Source organism: Ovis canadensis, chromosome 16, assembly GCF_042477335.2.
Source record: "Ovis canadensis isolate MfBH-ARS-UI-01 breed Bighorn chromosome 16, ARS-UI_OviCan_v2, whole genome shotgun sequence".
Lineage (NCBI taxonomy): Eukaryota > Metazoa > Chordata > Mammalia > Artiodactyla > Bovidae > Ovis > Ovis canadensis.
Genome location: NC_091260.1, coordinates 35,467,951 through 35,487,927, shown reverse-complemented (window position 1 = coordinate 35,487,927; position 19,977 = coordinate 35,467,951). Strand labels below are relative to the sequence as shown.

The window sequence follows — 19,977 nt, the reverse complement described above, 5'->3', positions numbered from 1 at the left end:
ACAATTTTCATCCCTGAAAATTTGTGTCTGAAAAATTTAAAGAACCTAAATCATCTTGGAATTAGTTCAACTGACTTTGTCAGTAGCTCTTTCTAAAGGAGATGACTCTTCAAAAACAAAACTTTGAGACGCTCTGAGATATCAGGTGATTTAAAATAAGAGGAAGTGTTTATTTCCAAGGTCTTATTCTGCCTGGTCCAGTGTTTTCTTATCTTAAAATCAGTTGGCACTTCAGTATTTTCATATGTGCTGATGAGCTATAACAATTTCTGTTCAGTCACTAAGCCGTGTCCAACTCTTTGCAACCCCATGGACTGCAGCAAGTCAAGCTTCCCTGTCCTTCACTATCTCCCCGAGTTTGCTCAAACTCTTGTCCATTGCCCACCCATTTAAATAACTCTAGTAATAAAGAAGATATTCTTGTGGTTTCCCCCAACATTAGGAGTGCTTCTCAAAGGAAAGCCATTCTTAGTTTACCTTTCCCTCTCTCAGACTAGGGTAGGATATGACTTATTTTGTAGATGACAAATTGAGGAGAGTAAATGCTTCCTTTTAAGCTTCCATATCTTACCATCTTCTCCCACAATTAAATTGGTCCTGCAGACACTCCGCCACTAAATCATCTGAAGCAACAGATGCATCCTGCAATTGCCAAGAAATATGTGTTCGGGGAGGGCTCTCTGCAGACATTTCCTGTGTTTTAGAGCCATTACTACATTGACACTTTTACTTTTTCATCTTGGAAATTATTTTTCTTTATAATTTAATTAGAGATGGAAGTCAGTGAAGGTGTCCTCTTAGCAAATGCAGAGCAGTACTAAACTGAGTCCCCAAATCAAGACTGTTTCCCTCACCTCATGAGTTGTCTTTTTCACTTTTCTTTTTTAACTTTGCAAAAACACTTAAGCATGCTGTGTCCACAGTGTGCGCTGAATATATCACAAGGATCAGTCTTTCTATGTTGCAATTCTTTTCCCTTTTTATTTCATATTGGAATATAGCCAATTAGTAGGCTTCTCAGATGGCTCAGTGGTAAAGAATCCACCTGCCAATGGAGGAGATGTGGGTTCGATTCCTAGGTTGGGAAGATTCCCTGGAAAAGGAAATGGCAATCTACTCCTGTATTCTTGCCTGAGACATCCCATGGACAGAGGAGCCTAGCAGGTTACAGTCCATGGGGTCACAAAAAAGTCGGATATGGCTTAGTAACTAAACAACATAGACAACTGTCAATATTGTGATAGTTTCAGAGAGACAGTAAAGGGACTCAGCCATACATATAAATGTATCCATTTAATCTCCCCCAAACTTCCCCCTGATCCAGACTGCCACATAACACTGAGCCATACAGTAGGAATTTGCTGGTTATCATTTTAAATATACTAGTGTGTACATGTCAGTCTCAAGCTCCCTAATTATCCCTTCCCTAACTTATCTTGTAAATAAGTTTGTTTGTATCATTTCTTTTTAGATTCCGCATATAAAAGATGTCATACAACATTTCTCCTTCTCTGACTTATTTCACTTAGTATGACAATCTGTAGGTCCATCCATGTTGCTGAAAATGACATTATTTCATTCTTTTCAATGGCTGAGGAATATTTCACTGTATACATGTACCATATCTTCTTTATCCATTTACCATGTCTTGGCTATTATAAACAGTGCTGCAATGAACATTGGGGTACAAGTATCTTTTTGAATTATGGTTTTCTCCATATATATGCCCAGGAGTGGGATTTCAGGGTTATATGGTAGCTCTATGTTTAGTTTTTTAAGGAACCTCCATACAGTTCTCCATAGTGATTTTACCAATTTACATTCCAACCAACAGTGTAGGAGGGTTCTCTTTTCTCTATAACCTCTCCAGTATTCAGTTTGTAGATTTTTTTGATGATGGCCATTCTGACCAATGTGAAGTGATAACTCATTACAGTTTTGATTTGCATTTCTCTAATAATTAGGGATGGTATGGGGTCGCACAGAGTCGGACACGACTGAAACAACTTAGCAGCAACAGCAGCAGCATCTTTTCATGCACTTTTTGGCCACCTATGTCCTCTTGGAAGGATGGGGGAAGGGATAGTTAGGGAGTTTGGGATCAACATGTATACACTGCTACATTTAAAATGGATAACCAATAAGGACCTACTGTATAGCACAGGAAACTGCTCAATGTTACGTGGCAGCCTGAATGGGAGGGGACTTTGAGGGAGAATGGATACATGTATATGTATGGCTGAGTCCCTTTGCAGTCCACCTGAAATTATCACACCATTTTTAATTGGCTACACTCCAATATAAAATTAAGTTTTTTTAAAAAGTTAACATATATGAAGTACTTATCACATACTGCTATATAGTAAATGCTCAATACATAATTTATAACTGTTAATAATTTTTAACTTCCTATGCTCCCTGGAGGAGATTCCCTGGTGGCTCAGATGGTAAAGCGTCTGCCTGCAATGCTCCCTGGAAACTTTCCAAGATCCTCTTCCTATAAACTTTCAGATTTCTTTCATGTGTTACAGATATGGCTCCTTTTCTGTCATTCTCTTCTTCTGTATTGCAGAGTCCCACTCCTCAGTTCTCTCTCCTCTTTTCCCTTCCTTCTCTCCTTACATCCCTCCTTCTCTCTTTCTCCCCTCAATTATTCCCAATAACAGCTAATTAGAATGCATACAGAAATTAATTCTCACCTTCTTCTAAAGAAAGTGCACAGTTATATTAGCAAATGAACTCATATCACTTTCAGGAAAGAGAACTTCTTCCTCATTAGGGAGCAAATGTTGTGATTGATGCTCAGGTCCTAAGGAGTCTTAGACAGCTTGTGTTTGGTAGTGACCTGTCTCAGCTGGTAAAGAATCTGCCTGCAATGCAGAAGACCCTTGTTCAATCGCTGGGTTAGGAAGATCCCCTGGAGTAGGGCATGGCAACCCACTCCAGTATTCTTGCCTGAAGAATCCCATGGACAGAGGAGCCTGGTGGGCTACAGTCCATAGGGTCACAAAGAGTCAGACACGACTGAGTGACTAAGCACAGCACAGCACAGCACAGCACACAGCGACCTAAGTCAACTCCCGTTACTTGAGCACCTACTACGTGCAAAGCACTGAGCTAGGGCCTCTGGGAGGCAAGGATGATGAAGAGGAGATGGCCCCTCCCTCTGGGGTCTTATTGGCTGGTAGAAAATGTTGGCATGGACACAAGTGGCTCTCATGCAAGGCAGGCTCTGGAAGTTCTCCTAGGGAAAGGGCATCTTCTCACTTTCTCTACCCCCAGCACCAGGAAGGGGCCTGCCTGTTAACAGGTGCTTAGCAGTACTTCCTTCAGACCTAGGCAGGAGGATAGAAGTGCACCATGTGTCACAAATTTGGAGAACACATGTTTTAAAGAACACACAGCTGCCCTGGGCACTTGGGTCTGGGGTGCAGTGCTGGCTCAGCATGATGTATAACCCTAAACTTCTGTTCTCGAGACTGATGCCTCTCAGGATCCAGAGATGCTTTGCTTCACACTCCTTGTCCCCTGCTCTTGACAGGTCGAGAAGGTCTGTGGCTATACTGCTGCCCATGCTGGAGATCACATTAATTTGTAGTTGGGGAGAATCTTACTAGTAGATGTATTCAATAAGAGAAGAGAAAAATAAGCTAACTTGTCAAATCTGTCCCTCTGATAACAGGAATGGAATGGATTCGTGAATAACTGCATGTCATATCCTAGGCGTCTGAATGTCCACGTCCTTGCTTCTCTTTTTGACCTATCTCATGGGTCCTGGGCTACTCACTCATTGAGCCAGTATTCACAACAGTAACACACAAATGCTAAGAAAAATTTTGCAATATTATGTAATGTATATGACCTAGATTTGTATTTGTGTAGGTAGAGACAAATCAGGTGAAGTATGTTGCTATTCCTTACATTGACAACTGTATGGATATTGAATGCTAGGATTGTAAATAGTTTTATCCTAATAAAATACTTGATTACATTTAATCAAATTTTTTTAAAATTTAAAATTCAACTTTATCTTTTATTTAAAATTTTGATATATCTTTATTTTATTCCTCATCCAGTTAGCCCATCAATGGAACACCAGATATAAATATAATTATCTTTAATATTTTGTTGCCAGTCATATAAAAAAAATCACAACCTTACACAGTGTTCATTTTGTCTTTATGAAAGTATATATATCAAGGTAGAAGCCTAAAATATATTTTATCCACTGTTGGTACATTCTGACTTTTAACTAATTTAAAATGTTGTTATGGGGCCTTCATGTGTACTTACTCTGCCCCTTCAAAGGTGAAGAATGGGCCAGGCCCAGGGGTGGTGGTGGCCAGAGTTTGGGGGTAGAGTGGATTTAAGGTAGAGTTTTCAGAAGAGGGCTCATAGGTTAAAGAGTGGAGGAAAAGATAGCATGACCTGCTCCCAACTGGGGGAACAGATATCTGTGGTGGGAGCCCAGGTACAAGACAGGGTGAACTGTGCTCAGAACCCAGCAGTCAACAGTGGTAGGTTGAGGGTGTGATGAAGGCAGGTGGCAGGTCTATGCTGATCTCAATCCTTGACCTTGAGTGGTGCCCAGCACACAGGAGCAAATGCATTTAATATTTGATGAATGAAAGAAAGAATGAATTTGGACTTTATGTAACATGGAACCACTAAAGAGTTTGAGTAGAGGGGACAGAATCAGAACTGTAGTTAAGAAAGAAACTGACAAGGGTGCCTGAAATTTATTTGAAAGTTTAGCTGTTGGAAGTAGAAAGAGTAATATGCTAACTTATATGTTACTAATTTATATCTATTGTGATTTGTTATTTCCTGAACATACAAATGTATATATTTGTAATTATACACAATGAATGAAAAAAGAAATCTGGAATCTGCACTCTATATTCTGTAATATGGAACCACTAAAGAGTTGGAGGCCTAACCGGACATTTAATGGTCCATAAAACTCCTAAGTCTTAGGTATAACGGCTCTAGGGCTGTGCTGTCTGATAACACTGGTCACTGTCTACATGTGCCTTTTGAGCATCTGAAATGTGACTCAAATGACGTTCGATATGTTCTGAAGAGTAAAAAACACACTGGATTTCAAAGATGTAGTAAAAAAAATAATGACAAAATCTCATTAGTAATATTTTATATATTGATTACATACTGAAAAAGTAGTATTTTGGATATACTGTATAAACTATATTACTGAAATCAATTTCACTTGCTTCTTTTTAGTTTTTCAAATGTGGCTACTAGGAAATTTAAAATTACATATGAGCCTTGCATTTGCAGCTTGCATTACATTTTATCAGATGGCACTGCTCTAGTGGATATCACTTTTGTATACCTCTTTAGCAGTTTTGACTCCAAAACAATGCAAATCAATTACAAAATGAAGGCACAAATGTTGCAAAAGATGAAGAAGTTGACTAAACCACTAGAAGTGATACTAAACTTCCTAGATCATGTGTAAGTCTTGTCAGCATAGGATTTAGCAGAGTTGGACCAGTGGACCACAAAAGAAGAGAAAACCAACAAGGACACTGATTCAGAGAAAGAAATTGAATATTACAGGAGGACCTTGGAGAAATGTATGAAGTCTTCAAATTTTTTTTTTTTGCAAAAATGATAGTAATGACTAAGCCATAAAACCAACAGAAAAAGAATATCGCTTTATACACCAAAAAAGAGCAACCAACGGGGTTCAACAGAATTCAAAGAATCATTCAGAGTTGTAAAGGTAAGTAGAACTTGGCTGACTGTGAGATAAATCAGATTTCATTGGTTGCAGTTGTATTTTTAAATATAAAATCCCGATTCAGCTGGCTTTCATTATTCACTACAAAAATTTAGTTTCTGATTTTAAATACTTGCAAATATAAGCAAAGTATTTAGATGGCTAGTTAATAAAAAGGAATGTCACACGTATATATAGTATAAACTATTTCCCTTTAGCTGAAAACATAAGCAACAGGGTTTTGCCTTGTCTAGTCTGGGGTTTTAACCAGTATTTGGGTGGAGAGGGCCTTGGTCTTTTGAGTATGGGTCCACTATCCAGAGGCTGTCTCACATCTCTCATGGTCTACTGTTTTCACTCTTATTTTCTTTCAAGCAAAGTGAAAGCTGAGAGACATATACCAAGTTCTTACAGATTTGAATGCTTTTTTCTCTACTCTTTCACAATCCTCATATCCGTAACTGATTCGACAGACATTCTTTTCTGTGTCTCGATTTCACTCATTCTTTGAAAGCATTTAACTTAGTTTTCATCGGAATAACTTTTTGTTTTGCACTTGCATAGTCATGTTTAATAGGACTTAATTAAATTCCATAAGGACAGTTACAGCAGCTATAGTCAGATTTGGAAACAAATATGGTGGATTCGCTGGGGTCTGTAACTCACCTGATGGGAGCAGAAGTGTGCAGCTGTCATGAGCGTTCATTACGCTGCAGCACCCCTCTGCCTGCTGCACACCACACCAGGAGTGACGGGTATCTGTTACTAGATGAGTCAGCAAGTGGAGGTTGGTGAAGACGCTTTCTACTATAATGTCACCTACAGTGTACTTGCAAAAGGCCAACTGTCCCATAAATGACAAGATTTCCCAACTTAGGATATCTGGAAACAGTTGGAAGCATGGTGTCTGGAAAGAGCACAGAGAAACCAAGTTCTCGCCCCAACTCTCCTGCAAGTATTCCATATTAATATTTATAACTCGGATAGGATACCAGCTTTTACTCTATTCTCAAGGTTATCTTCTTACTCTTTATGTCTACCTAAGACATAGATCTCACAAACACAGGAGTGAAACCCCACACACGGATGGATCTGAAATTCTAGCAGAGTCAACTTGATAAATACCCACTAATAAAAATATTTGCAAATGGATTGTTTTGTTTACTTTTATAAATATGAAAAACAACAAACAATATCTCAAGAGAAGAAAATTTCTTGTGTGTGCATAATAGGTATTTAAGAAATAGAAGATGAATGCTACACAGACTGCAATATTTCTGCCAGTCCCTATTAAATCTGTTCATTCTAAATCAGTGATGTTTATGCATAAGAAGGAAATGTACTAGTATTAAACTGGATCCTCCAAATGACTGAGATTCAGGAACTGAAGTATGACTTAGGTGATTCCCAGAAGCACTATGTGGAAGCAGTGATCTGTAAAATATTGAGGTAAAGGTTACCAAAGCTGTCATAGCATAAATGAAATTACTGCAACATTTGTGTCTGAGAGAGAATAGAAATAAAGAGGTTGGAAATAGGAACTGGAATTTTCAGTGTACAAGCAAACTTGGAAGAGTCACAAGTCTCCTTTATGTCATTAAAGAAATCAAATTAAGGCAATTTGACATATGCCTTCATGCAGTAATATAAAGCAGGACCCAGCAGCACCAAACTAGAGACAGAATTTTAAGAAGCAAAAAATTATGGTAGCAATTCCACAGGTTAAATTTTCTTCAAAGAAGACTTTATATCAACATATGATGGAGGAAGAACACCCTTTTCAGTCAAGCACATCCTTTATCATTCTTCCTTAAAAAATAAGTTCGTCAGGGCAAGGTGCATAATGACAACTCGAATATATACATAAAAGATTAAAGGGGGAAATGACTCAAAGCACCAAAAACCAGGTGAAAGACCAGCACTTGAGGTCTTGATGGATGGAGGCAAGACGGGGGCTAGTTGAGAGCACTGTGCTCTTCTCACTTGGTCTCGTTTTCATCACTGTGCACAAATGACGAGGCTAAAGTAAATGTTTTACTGGATCCCGTTCTGTTTTGCTACTCTGGCCAAACTTCAAAATTGGAACAATTTTGAAAAGCTGAAGGCATCTGCTAACTTTTCTCATTTACAGTTAACTAAGTACATGTGTGCAACTTTAAAGGTTTTCTAATCTAAATAAGAAAGAAACAAGTTTATCCTTCCCAACGTAGGTTTTAGTGGGTGTAACAATCCGGGAAGACCTAGGAAATAACTACTGTTTGCTTTGGATGATACACTTGGCTACCATTAAAAGACTGTATAATCATAGCCTAACTGTAGACTTCAAATTTTAACAGATTTATCTAAAGTTTCAAAATTTGTACCGTTGGATGTAACTAAAACTAGCTTATGGCAGACTTCGTAGCAGTTAACACGGAGCTAATATGAAATCTGAATCCGCTTTAAAAATCGCTCGGATATCACCATCCTCCTCAATTACCATTTATAGCCAAGAAAGAGGTTTTCATTTTATCTGTTTCCAAGAAATAAAAGGAATTATTTTGTAGACAGTTTAGACTTTTGTCTAAATGTATGAATACCGACAAGTTAGCGCTCTCCTTTCTCTTCCTGAGCAGCTCTCTCTCTCCACGACACTCCCCCACCCTACCCCCGCCTTAATTCCTGTTTCACAAAGTAAATCTAGGGACTCGGTTCCGGGCTTGAGGGAGATTTCTCAGCACTGACACACCGGCTGGAGGCAAAGAAGGGAGGGGAGAAGTAAACGCGACAGGGAAGCCAGAAGAAAGGTCTAAAATCATTAACATGTAAATGGTGCTTTTTCCATTCCAAAGCACCTTATCGCCAGACGCCCTCAGGGACTAGCAGTGTTCGTGACGCCGCGCTGGGTAGCTCGGGCTCCGCGGGGGTGGGGGCAGAGGGAACCCGACAGGCAGCCCGACCCTGCGGGGAAGAGGGACGTGCAGCCAGAGGCATAGGGCTCGGGGAGGGTCAGAACCTGGCGGAGGATGACAGCAGCCAGCACTTCCTGGTTCCTTCCCCAAACATGCTGTGGTCCTGCGTTATCTGCCTTTCCCAAAGACAGCGGAGGAAAAAAAATTTATAACGATTCACCTCGACCACCCCACCCCCCGACCCCGTTGCCCGGTCCTTTTGGTCTCCCTCTAGCTGGGGGCGGAACAGTGGGTGAAGAGGCTGTCCCAAACCTGTGATTTCAGGTTTTGAACACGATATTCCAGAAACTTCTGTTTTATTTGTAGCACGATCTGGGGGTGGGCAGAAGATGAGGAAAGCTTTTTTTTATATATAAACTTGGGTTCTGGGTCCGCGGCATCACGTCAGCTGAACATTGGGTTTCTCTTGCTTTGCAGCAGGCGACCGTCCCGGGCGCCACCTGCGCGTCCCGCGCGGAGTGGAGGCGGGGGCGAGGGTAGGTAGGTCCGCGCCCGGGTTCCCCGACGCCCACTGCAACGGGCACGCGAATGACAGACTGCAGGCCCTCTGGCTTGCGCCCCCTTCAACGCACCGTCCATCAAAGCTCGAATTGCAATTCCCTTAGGGCGAGCGCCAGCCGAGCCGGGCCGAGATTGCGGCGGAGAGGAAGCGGAGCTCTGCCACCGAGGCTCCTCCTCTCGCCGGTGCAGCCCGGGACTACCTGGCGGCGCGGCGGGTGAGGCGCGCGAACCCCAGCGCGCCCCCGCAGCGGCCATCTCGGCTGCCCGGGTGCGGGGCTGAGCTAAGAGTCCGCTCCCCACCGAAACCTGCGGCCCGCCGTCCTCCCCCAACTGAAACCAGCGCGCCCGCCCGTCCGTCAGTCCCGGCCGGGCGCCCGAAGGGCCGCGCTCACGCAGTTGGCGTAGCCAGCCCTACGCTAGAGGCGCAGAGCCCGCCCCCCGCCCCCTGCACTCTCCCCGCCCCCTCCCTCCCTCGCAGGGGCCGAGCGAATGTAGCCCGCGAGAGAAAATGGCGGCGGCGGCGGGGAATCGCGCCTCGTCCTCGGGATTCCCGGGCGCCGGGGCGGCGAGCCCCGAAGCGGGCGGCGGCAGAGGGGCCCTCAAGGCGAGCAGCGCGCCCGCGGCAGCCGCGGGGCTGCTGCGGGAGGCGGGCAGTGGGGGCCGTGAGCGGGCGGACTGGAGGCGGCGGCAGCTGCGCAAAGTGCGGAGTGTGGAGCTGGACCAGCTGCCCGAGCAGCCGCTTTTCCTCGCCGCCTCGCCGCCGTCCTCCTCCACTTCCCCGTCGCCGGAGCCCCCGGACGCGGCGGCGGGCGGGAGCGGTTTCCATCCTGTGGCGGTGCCGCCGCCCCACGGAGCCGCGAGCCGCGGTGGCGCCCACCCTGCCGAGCCGGCGGCCGCACCGGACAGCGGCGCCCAGAGCCCCGCGGGGGCCGAGCCGGGGGAGAAGCGGACGCCCGCCGCCGAGCCGACTGCGGCGGCCCCGGCCGGGTAAGCAGCGCGGCCGGGGAGCGGCGGGGACTTGGGGGGCGGGCGGGCTATTGCAATGAATGAACCCCGGCATCGCGCAGGACGTCCCGGGGCTCCGCAAAGCAAGGCTGCGCGCGGCTATCCGGGACCCGAGCTCTCGGGCACCCTCTTTGACCCTTCCAGCTTCGGGCGGCGCCCCGGACCTGGCCTGGGGGACCGGACGGGGGCCCGGGGCGGGGACGTGCTGGAGAGTTTGTTATTGTTTGCAGACATGTGACAGGCGTGCGAGCCGCGCTGCTTGGACTAGTTGAGATAAGGTGTGGGGGGCCGGGCTGGCTTTGTGGGGCTCCTGGAATCGGGGCTCTCCGAGGAGCCCCGGAACGGGACCCTGGCGCTGCCCTCCGGGTCAGGCTGGAAGAGGCGAGCAGCAGTGCGGCGGCGGCGACCCCGGACCTGAGTCCCGGGGCGCGCGGGGGTGAGGCCTGAGCCTGCGGGCGGGCAGTGTAGGTGGGCGAAGCAGGTGGGCAGCCCTGCCCGAGACCGGGTTGGAGGGCCGGAGGGCGGCGGCGCAGAAAGCGGTGGGGTCCCCCGGGCGGTGACAGGCAGAGCTTCCAGGCAGGTACCGGAGGCCGGGCCGGAACGGAGGCGGCGCGCCCCGAGCGCGGCCGCAGGGGGTTCCGGGTGGACGGCTCCGTAACGCCTGTCAAAGCGGTGCAGGGTGACGGGCTGCAAGCTCTCGGGGGCTTGCGGGGTATTAGGACGGAGAGTTTTCTAATCGCGTCCCCCAAAGGACTCCTAGTGTCCTGGGGAATACAGACCGCAGCACGGAGACTTGAGTGACTTCTGTTTGGAGTTTGAATTTGGCCTTTGAAGTTTGCATTTGGCGGAGTGGTGTAAGAGCCAGGACCGGATGTGTCAGCCATTCAGTTGCAAAGCGGTAGTGCCTACTCCCCGCAGCCTCTCCGGAGTGGTTGGGGACCGCGGCGCGGGTGCGGTGCTTCCTGCTCCCTGCAGCTGCGCGGGCCGCCTCGGGATTCCAGGGGACCCAGTGCGGTGTGCTCCGGGGCCCTGGGCTGCCTGCGCGTTACGGTATGTGCAAGGTAACTCAGGCCAGCCGTTCCTGGCCTGGCTCTTTTTTGGCAACTAGAAATTTGTGTTTAAGGAAATTATTTTAAATGTGACAGCCATAGTCCTTGTTTTTGTTTGCTTTAAAATCTAACTAGTGTATGCAGAGCACAGGTTTGAGGGGTATTTTGAGTTGCTGGAAATGTTGTGATAGTCACCCGTTTCCCTGTAGGGCTTCCTGACCTTTATTCTGAATGTTTTAGAGACTGCCTTGTAGTGGTTTCCCTTGTGAAACGAATTTGACAGTAGGAATCATTGGCTTTCGTTAATTATCTGGTGATTTGGCACTTTTGGGGGCAACTTGATTCTATGTTTAAAACCGCAGTTTGTTGATTGCTACTTAGAAGTTGGCCCCTCTCTTTCCCCACCTCTCGGGGGAGGGGACCCTAAAAATGTGGTCAGCAGTGTGCCATGTTGAGAGGAACAGGGACTTGTGACTGTGCTGGTTTTCTGTGTGCACTTGTACATGTAGCTTAGTCTTACAAGGGTTAGGTTTCTCTCTCTACACTATTGCTTCTTTGCAGATTGCATTAGAACTTGACTGGAATGATTCGTTGTAGGCGATTGTTACTACAAGTGAGGTCCAGTTAAAGATATTAAACCCTGAATTTGAGAGGTGAATTTTGTCTTATTCCCATGATACCAAGTTTTTGGATGCAGTAAATAATTTAGCAAGCCTCAGCATTCTAGGCATCTTAACGAGCTATGAATATAATAGAAGAGGAACCACTGTAAAATTAATGTATAGATGTTTAGTGTTGTCTCCACACAAAATAAGAGGACGAAAGTGAAAGCAGATAGAATTCAGGGAGTGAGTAATCCATGTTTAATTTTTGCATTTTATAACCTAGTTTTCCCCCTCCCCTTTTCTGAAAGGGTGGATTATAATTGCACAGTATATGAAATAATAGACTAATCGGCAAAATCATTTTTTTAAATGAATTTCGCTGGCCAGAATGCTGTTTGTTCATCCCAAATGTTATACATAAACATTTCATTTATAGTAAAATATTTATTTTCTCTACTTTTGAAATAGTGAGTTTTTTCCATATTTCCTTGTTCATGGGGTTGAAATTCATTTGAGACCGTTGGTATAAGCACTTTGACTGTAAGGAGGAAAATTGCAATTGAACTTTACTTTTTGGATAATAGTTACATTCATACTTTAGAAGGATCATCTAACATCAAGATTTTGAAATATTTTTATGTTTCAGTAGTACTGTACATCTTTAAGACCTGTCATATTTTTTTAAAGAGAATTCCTAAAGTTTTTAAATTTCATAATTCCTCCAGTTTTTGAACTTTGGGTGTAGAAATTGAAATTGTGGAAAATACAATTTTGTAGTGTAAATAATATAAATAATATTGATATTAAAAATAGAAGATTTTAAGTCCACCCCTCTTTTTCAGGTTGGTAACTGAAATCAGTGAAAGTTTCTTGCCTGTAAGTGGCGCCCAAGGGTTTGGGATTTTTCCTTCTAATGCAGAATTAGGGGCTTTTTCTTCCTATTTACTGGCTTTGAAGAGAAATTACAGTGTTACTCTCCATTGAACAGGCTATTGTGAGTTTGGTAGATATAATTACTCCATCCTATTTTTGTAACTTAAAAAAAAAAAAAACCTAACTAACAATTTGCTGGCCCCATGAAAGAACAAGATATGCTGTGCTTGTTAATGTTAGTTTTTCCTTAAAACTGAAGCTGTTTCATAGGCTGCTTTTATATCCTCATATAGCCCTCAGCTTTCACTTCCTTTTAGAAGCTTCTGGACTAAAAATATAATTCAGTGACTTTACTAAAGGAGGTGTAGGAAAATTATTGCCCCCAAATAAGTTTTTTTTTTTTTAAGTTGGTGATTTTATAAAATGACAGAAGTAGTTACATAAGTTAGTCTTCCATGAATTTGTAAGTTTTGTAGTTAGGAATTGTCTCCAAGTTTTATTTTGAATCAGGTAAGAAAATGAATGCATTCTTCAAAGATTATTAAATATAATTCTGAAAGGGAAATATTAGAACTAGAATTGTTGCCAACTTTAGTTTTCTTTTCATATCTGATTCTGGCATGAGTGACTGGTTAACCAACATTCCTTAATACATTATTTCCAATATGCTATAATAACTCTATTTTGCTAGATTAAAAAAAAAACAGGAAGTAGCTCTGTTCATTGATACTCTTTTTCACATCTCCTATACTACCTCAAGCATATGTTGCACATTTTAGAAATGGTTGCTGACTTACTGACTTGGAAGATTTCAAAATATGGAATGAAAGGAGCGTTCTTTGCTTTCAACAAGAGCAAAAGAACCAGCTACAGCTTGCCTAGGCTGTCTGCTGATCAGCCCTTGACAGTTGCTGGGAGCATTCCAGAAGAAATGCTGGAGTGGCTGGGGCAGTTAATAGGGAATGGATTCCCCTGAGGGAAAACATGGGGCATTCAGAAGTTCTCTGAGTAAGAAGGCACAACTTTTGCATTTTGTATCCAGATTTCTTGGGTTGAGGGTTATTTTTCTTTGAGGAAGGCAATAGGAGAATGTGGCATGGAGAAGCATTAGTCTCCAGAGGCTCCTTAAGAGCTGCAGTATTTTGCACTTCTAACCTTGAAATGCCTTGCTATATCAGATGTACCAGGTATATTCCTTAGACTTGGTTGTTTTCTTCAGTCCTGGCCTCTTTTTATAATCTAAGCTGAAAATTAGTTACTTTAAAATGTAAATGGGTAAAAAAGATTAATGTGAGGAAATATGCACTATTAAGAATCAACCCAAGTTGTTTTTAAGAAATAATTTAAGAACATTTTGAAACGCAAAAGAAATAATCAGAAACAGAATTGAAGTAAATGTTATTTAGAAATCCTCACTGCAAAGCTAACTGCTAGTTGGGTGTTCTTGCAAGAGAATAAGAGGATTTTTGCTGTGGTTAGTAAACATGTTCATTGATCAAGTAGAAGTACTTTTATATAGTCACTTTTCTTGCCTTCTGTGTGTCAGGCAAGTTATATATTAGCTCATTTCATCATGTCTGCAGCCTTCCAGAGTGTTGTAATTTTCTGTTTTCAAGAGGTAGAAACTCGTGTGTGATGCTAAAGCCCCATGATCACACGACTGGAAAACAGGCTAGGCTTCCAGTCCATGACGATCTCACTGCACAGTCCATTTCTTTCCATCCCTCTCTGCTGTCTCCACTTTCTTTTACAAATTAATGACCAGATTAATGATTTGAAGGAGGAAGTTGTCCTTCAAGAGTCAATGTGAGAATGATAGGTTTCTACCCAGTGCCATTGCCAATACGTTTGTCTCCTGATGTGTCCATAAAGCATGATGTTTGTAACCTGGCCTCATACATGTAATACAGGTAAACTGTGCTTAGATCACCTCATCATGTTAGGCAGGGAGAACAAATGATTTGTACTTAGATCATTTCATTGTGTTAGTCAAGGAGAACGGTTGGTGAGTGTTGAGTGTTTCTTAGGTTTCTTGATTTGTGTGGTTTATAAGTAGAAGGAAATAAAGAAGCTAATATAATATCACACATTCATTTTAATCATCACACATGGAAACTGTTCCAGTGGAGTCAGATCCTCTCCGTTTGTACTTGTTTTAGATTTCATTCATCCAACTTTTATGAATCTCTGCGAGGTGATTTTCTGGGTGGTAGAGAAAAATGTCATCAGTGCACAGCCTCTGTTTCTGCTGGCAGATTGTATTATGAAGAGGTTTCACACTACCATGTTAAGTGTTGTGAGAGACATGGGAATAGAGAGGAGCACCTAGGTTAAGGATTAGTGCTCTGAATCTCACCCACAGCATTTCACACTGTATCTCTGCAGTGAAAACAGTAGTGCTTCCTTAGCTTTCTGAGGAATGATTGACCTCTCAGGACAGTAGTTAAAGGTGGAAGCTTTGTTCTGCTTTCTGCTTGTACCTTTGGTCTGCTAGTTTTTGCTCTTTCCCTTTCTTAGGACAGATATATACTGTAGCTTTTCCATATCCACAGCAATGGCAAATTCAGGTGCAGATTACTTTCAAACTATTTCTGCCTATACTCTTAAAAGGTATGAGTATGGAACTGCAAGTTCAGATGTGATTTCTTTCTATCTTTCTTTCTTTCTTTCTTTCTTAAAGAGAAAATTAAGTAGCGGATATAGGAGCAAAAAACTGAGGATCTGCCAACACTGGATTTACAATTCAGGCTTTATTATTAGTAAAAGCAACTCTGTTAGTTAGGGAAATAACATTGGGAAACGTATAGAGTATGCTCTAGGCTATAAGATAATCAAGAAGATATCCTTGTCTCATTTACTCTGGCCTATGGGTTAGTTTAGGTATGTTTGGTATGGAAAGGAGTTCTGTACTGTTAGCGATAGAATCCTTTGAAATAACCAGTCTGGTTAGTTTGGTTTAATAGATTGAGATGTTACAGAGAGCCAAGAGCTGTTAAGTTCTTAAGACCCACCAAGCATGTATTTCTGAAAATGCAGTCTGTCACCTGGGAATTAGTGATGAGCCCTTCAGTCCTCTCTAAGACTGAAGCAAGAGCCTGGAGCTTACGCAGTGCTGTAGTTAGCGTGTTGGCTAAGTGTCACAGTAAGCATGATGATGAGTGTATGTGGAGTCAGAAGAAGGTAGATATCAGGGTGGGGGGGTAGAGGTTGTACTCTTGATAAGTAGTAGGTATTATTGCCTTCCTTTATGGCCTAAATAACCATTCAACTGATATAGCATCAAATAATCTTCAAACTGGTCTTACAGCATTCTGAATACTAAATATCAGTTGCTAACAGACAAGGAACTCTGTCTTATTCTTAGTGCCATTGCCCATCACCTAGAGTAGTGTCTGGCACCCATGAATATCGGATGCATGTAAGTGTTGTTGTTCAGTCACGTCCCACTCTGTGTGACCCCATGGACTGCAGCACACCAGCCTTCCCTGCCCTTCGCCATCGCCCGGAACTTGCTCAAACTCACGTCCATTGAGTTGGTGATGCCATCCGACCATCTCATCCTCTGTCATTCCCTTCTTCTTCTACCTTCAATCTTTTCCAGCATCAGGGTCTTTTCTAAGAGTGTTAGGATGAGCATTAGGATGAACTAATTTTCCCAAAGTGTTAGGATGAATTAATTTTTAAATAAGTGTATTAGAAGACACACTAACTCATGACTTAATTGATGTGATTTTAATCATAATGTAGCTTAAGGAAAGTTTTGAAGGCAGGAACTATTTCTTACGAGTTTTGGTGTATTGCTTGGTATTTTGTAGCAGTAATTGGTATTTAGCAAGCAGTGATTAATAGTGTTGACCAATTTTATATAATGTAAACCTTACAGAATTAGTTTAATAACTCTGTAGTTGCAAAGTAATTAGAGCCATGTGTAAACTGTCAAATATTGAGAAAATTGAGTTTCTGGGATTTGAGTGTCTAGTTATTTGTGCTTATGGGTAAGCCCTCCTTGGTTGTTTTCTTAACACTGCCAACCCTTCTTTAATGGCCCCTCAGCTTCTTGAGCATTAATGTTAGAACATCCTCAGGTCCAGGCCTTCTCTCATTTCCTCTCTTCCACCCCCACCCTAGTCTCATTAATGCCTTTAGGTCAACTATTGGCCTTTCATGAATGAGTGCAGAGTTTATTTTCCTAGCCATGACCTCTCCTAGTTGCCACACCTCTCTACAGAACACATCCATACTCAGGCATCGAAAACCAAATTCAGGATTTTCCCTACACCTTGCCCTACTCATACTCAGGAGTTCTCTGCTCATGAAGCGGCAGGACGAGAGGCTAGTAGTTACCCTTGACAGCTCCTAGTCTTCAGTTCCGTATCAGAGGCTGGTGCTTTGGTCTGTTACCATATTCCTAGTCTAGGTCTCCGTGATCTCTCATTTGAACTAACATAGTAGCCTCCCAACTTGCTCCCTCTCTCCTGCTTCCTCCCTTGCAGTTGGTTCTCCATATTGTGTGACCAGAGTGATCATTTAAAAATGTAAATCTGAGTGTAGCAATTTTCCTATAGAAAAGTAAATTAAATTGAATTGTAAAACGTTCAGATGCTTTCCATTTGGATAAAGATCGGAGAGTTCTTAAGATGTCCCACAGAGTCCCTGCCTGGTTTAGCCCCTGGCTGCCTCCCTGGGCCCATCTCTGATCACACACACCCTTATTCTCAGCAGGACTGCCTTCATTTCCTGACTCAGCACACCACCTCTGCCATAGGGCCTTTGTGGCACCGCCTGCTCTCTGTCCTGGAGCACTTTTCCCAGTCCTGAGTCAGCTCCTCCCTTTTCATATCTTAGCTCACTGAGGCTTCCTCAGGGAAGCCTTCCTTCCCTCGTCTCCTAGACTGGCTTTGTAGCTCCATGTCCTTACTGTTAGTGCTTTGATTTTGTATTTATCTCATTTGGTGAATGGTTGCCTTCCCTTGAAGACTGAAAAGACATAAGTGGGCAGAGCCTTTGGCTGGGTAGGAACCCAGAACCTAGCAAAATGTCTGGCCCAGAGTAGATCCTCAGTAAGAATTTGTTAAGTAAATGGATGGAGGTAGTTATGATGTTGCAAGATCAAACCAGTGGATTGTCTGTTCTTCCCCTTTGGTCAGATGTAATCAAGACCTAGCTGAGATGGGGTTAAATGGCAAAAGCCTAGATGATTGGTGTTTCCAAATAGTCAATGTGTGATAGATTCATTAGGAGGTATCTGAAGTATTAGACACACCAAATGCCACAGGTGAAGTAGGATGGCTTAATGTGGTACAGACGAAAGAGCTATACTGCATGATAATACGCTGTAAGAAGAAATGTTTGCTCTGTGTATGTAGTTCTTCTCTTACCAGGGAGTTGAAAGTGTGTGTGTGTGTGTGTATGTGTGTGCACGCATGTGTGTGTGTGTGTGCGTATCTATATAAATATACACCTGGAGCTGTTATGCATTAATACAGTGATTCCTTTTTCTGAGTTCTCAGAATGTTATCTAAATTTAGGATATTATGTTTAGGATTTTTGTCCCAATTACCCTACTTCATCCAAAATTTATGAATTTGCTACTAATAATGATTCAACTTGGGATAAATAGTTCACATTTGCATTAAAGAAAAGATTTGCTAGACAAGTACTATGTGAGATTTCAGGAACCAAGAACCCACATTAACAGAAAACGTTTTAAAGTTTACTGGTGGTAACTAAACCCGGTAGCCTCCCTTATCTGGAACATGGTTTAGCACTAAGAAGTAAGAAAAGAAGGCTCTGAACTGCCAAAGGGCCTGTAACAAAATCTGTGCTTTGAAGTTCTTTGATTTTACACTTAGAAGAGTTCCAGGGGCATTCACTCAGGATTTGCTGACATTTCTTTATTATTCTTGTAGTCTTGTCTATTTGGTGTCCCTAACGCAGTGTTCTTGCCTGGAGAATCCCGGGGACTGGGGAGCCTGGTGGGCTGCCGTCTATGGGATCGCACAGAGTTGGACACGACTGAAGTGACTTAGCAGCAGCAGCAATGTATGTGCAGCAATTAAAAGCAGCCAGTTAGAAGACCCATACTTAGAGCAAGAGACAGGTTCCCTAAAGGCAGAATATAGGCAGAGCCCTGACAGGTGCTAAGAAGGGAGGAGAAAGGGACCTGCTAAGAGGACGTTGGAGCATGGCAGTTGGGGGCCGCCTGGTGATGGAACGCTTGGTTCCACACACCTGGATCACCTCTAAGACTATGAATTTATTAATTCACAGCACTTTCCCACATTACTCTTGGGGTATCAGTTCCTTATTTGTAAAATGAGAGTGATGAAGATCATATGATTGGCTTTGTTTTCCGTAATGACAATGACTGTGGCTTACAAGATTGTTGTGTTTCTCTCCACTCAGTCAACCAAGTTAGAAAGCTTGTAACATATTAAGGAAGTATTCTGTCCCTGATGATTGTAGAAAGTATTTTGATCCTCAAAGTGGTAAACATCTAAATCATCTGGAAGAGGTGGTCCTGTAGCCTTGATGCTGAATAAATGAAGTGTTCTTTAGAATTGCATAAAATTGGATGCTGCTCATTACGAACGTCCTGTGGACTGGTTGTGTGGCAGAGTTTTTTTTTGCTCTTTTTGTTGGCCTGAGTCATTTTATATCCTACAATTAAAAAAAGATGCCTTAATAGTTAATCACCACCACCAATATATACTGCCCTTTCTCCTAGCTAGACTGTGAGAAGTCAGGCAGTAAGCGCCAGCTTTGCAATGTTGACCAAGTTATTTAATTACTGTGAGGACTTTGGTCTAATAAGATGGCTGCTTGTGAAAGGGTTGGATTCTTGATGTTCACGTCTTAAGATGTTGAGTGTTTTGAGAAAGACATTTCACATTTCTTTTTTTCCTCTTTCAAAATAATTATTTATTATCTGGATTTATTGATACTCTTAAATTCTTGTTGGGTAGTAATCAATTATTTTCATTGATCCTTAGATTTAAAAAAAAAGATGTGACTTATTAATTAATGTAGGTACTAATATTCCTAAAAAACTTTTAATGTCAGTATAAACTTATTTTGAAATTTGAAAATACGTTTCAGTTTTTCTGGCACACTGGCATTTCCACACTGTTATATTAAGGTCCTTGTGATTTTTCTGAATTCAGAATTTTTAGATTAAGCTTTATTAATAAAATGGTTAGACAGTCCTTTTGAAAGCAACAGAACAATCTGTTTTAAACATGCATTTATCT

At 42.7% G+C, this 19,977-nt stretch overlaps 1 protein-coding gene across 2 annotated transcripts in view; it reads left to right on the top strand.

Annotated features, from left to right (window-relative positions):
- The first annotated feature begins 9,397 nt into the window (after positions 1-9,397).
- The window catches only part of MAP3K1 (mitogen-activated protein kinase kinase kinase 1), a 74,896-nt gene continuing 64,316 nt past the window's right edge, over positions 9,398-19,977 (top strand). The window contains exon 1 of one of the 2 annotated variants that reach the window (XM_069556507.1): positions 9,398-10,182. In XM_069556507.1, coding sequence (XP_069412608.1) covers positions 9,704-10,182 — 479 coding nt within the window. In that variant the 5' untranslated portion in view covers positions 9,398-9,703. Of the gene's footprint in view, positions 10,183-10,432; positions 11,251-19,977 lie in introns of those variants that run through there. The other variant, XM_069556508.1, reaches the window with a different exon arrangement.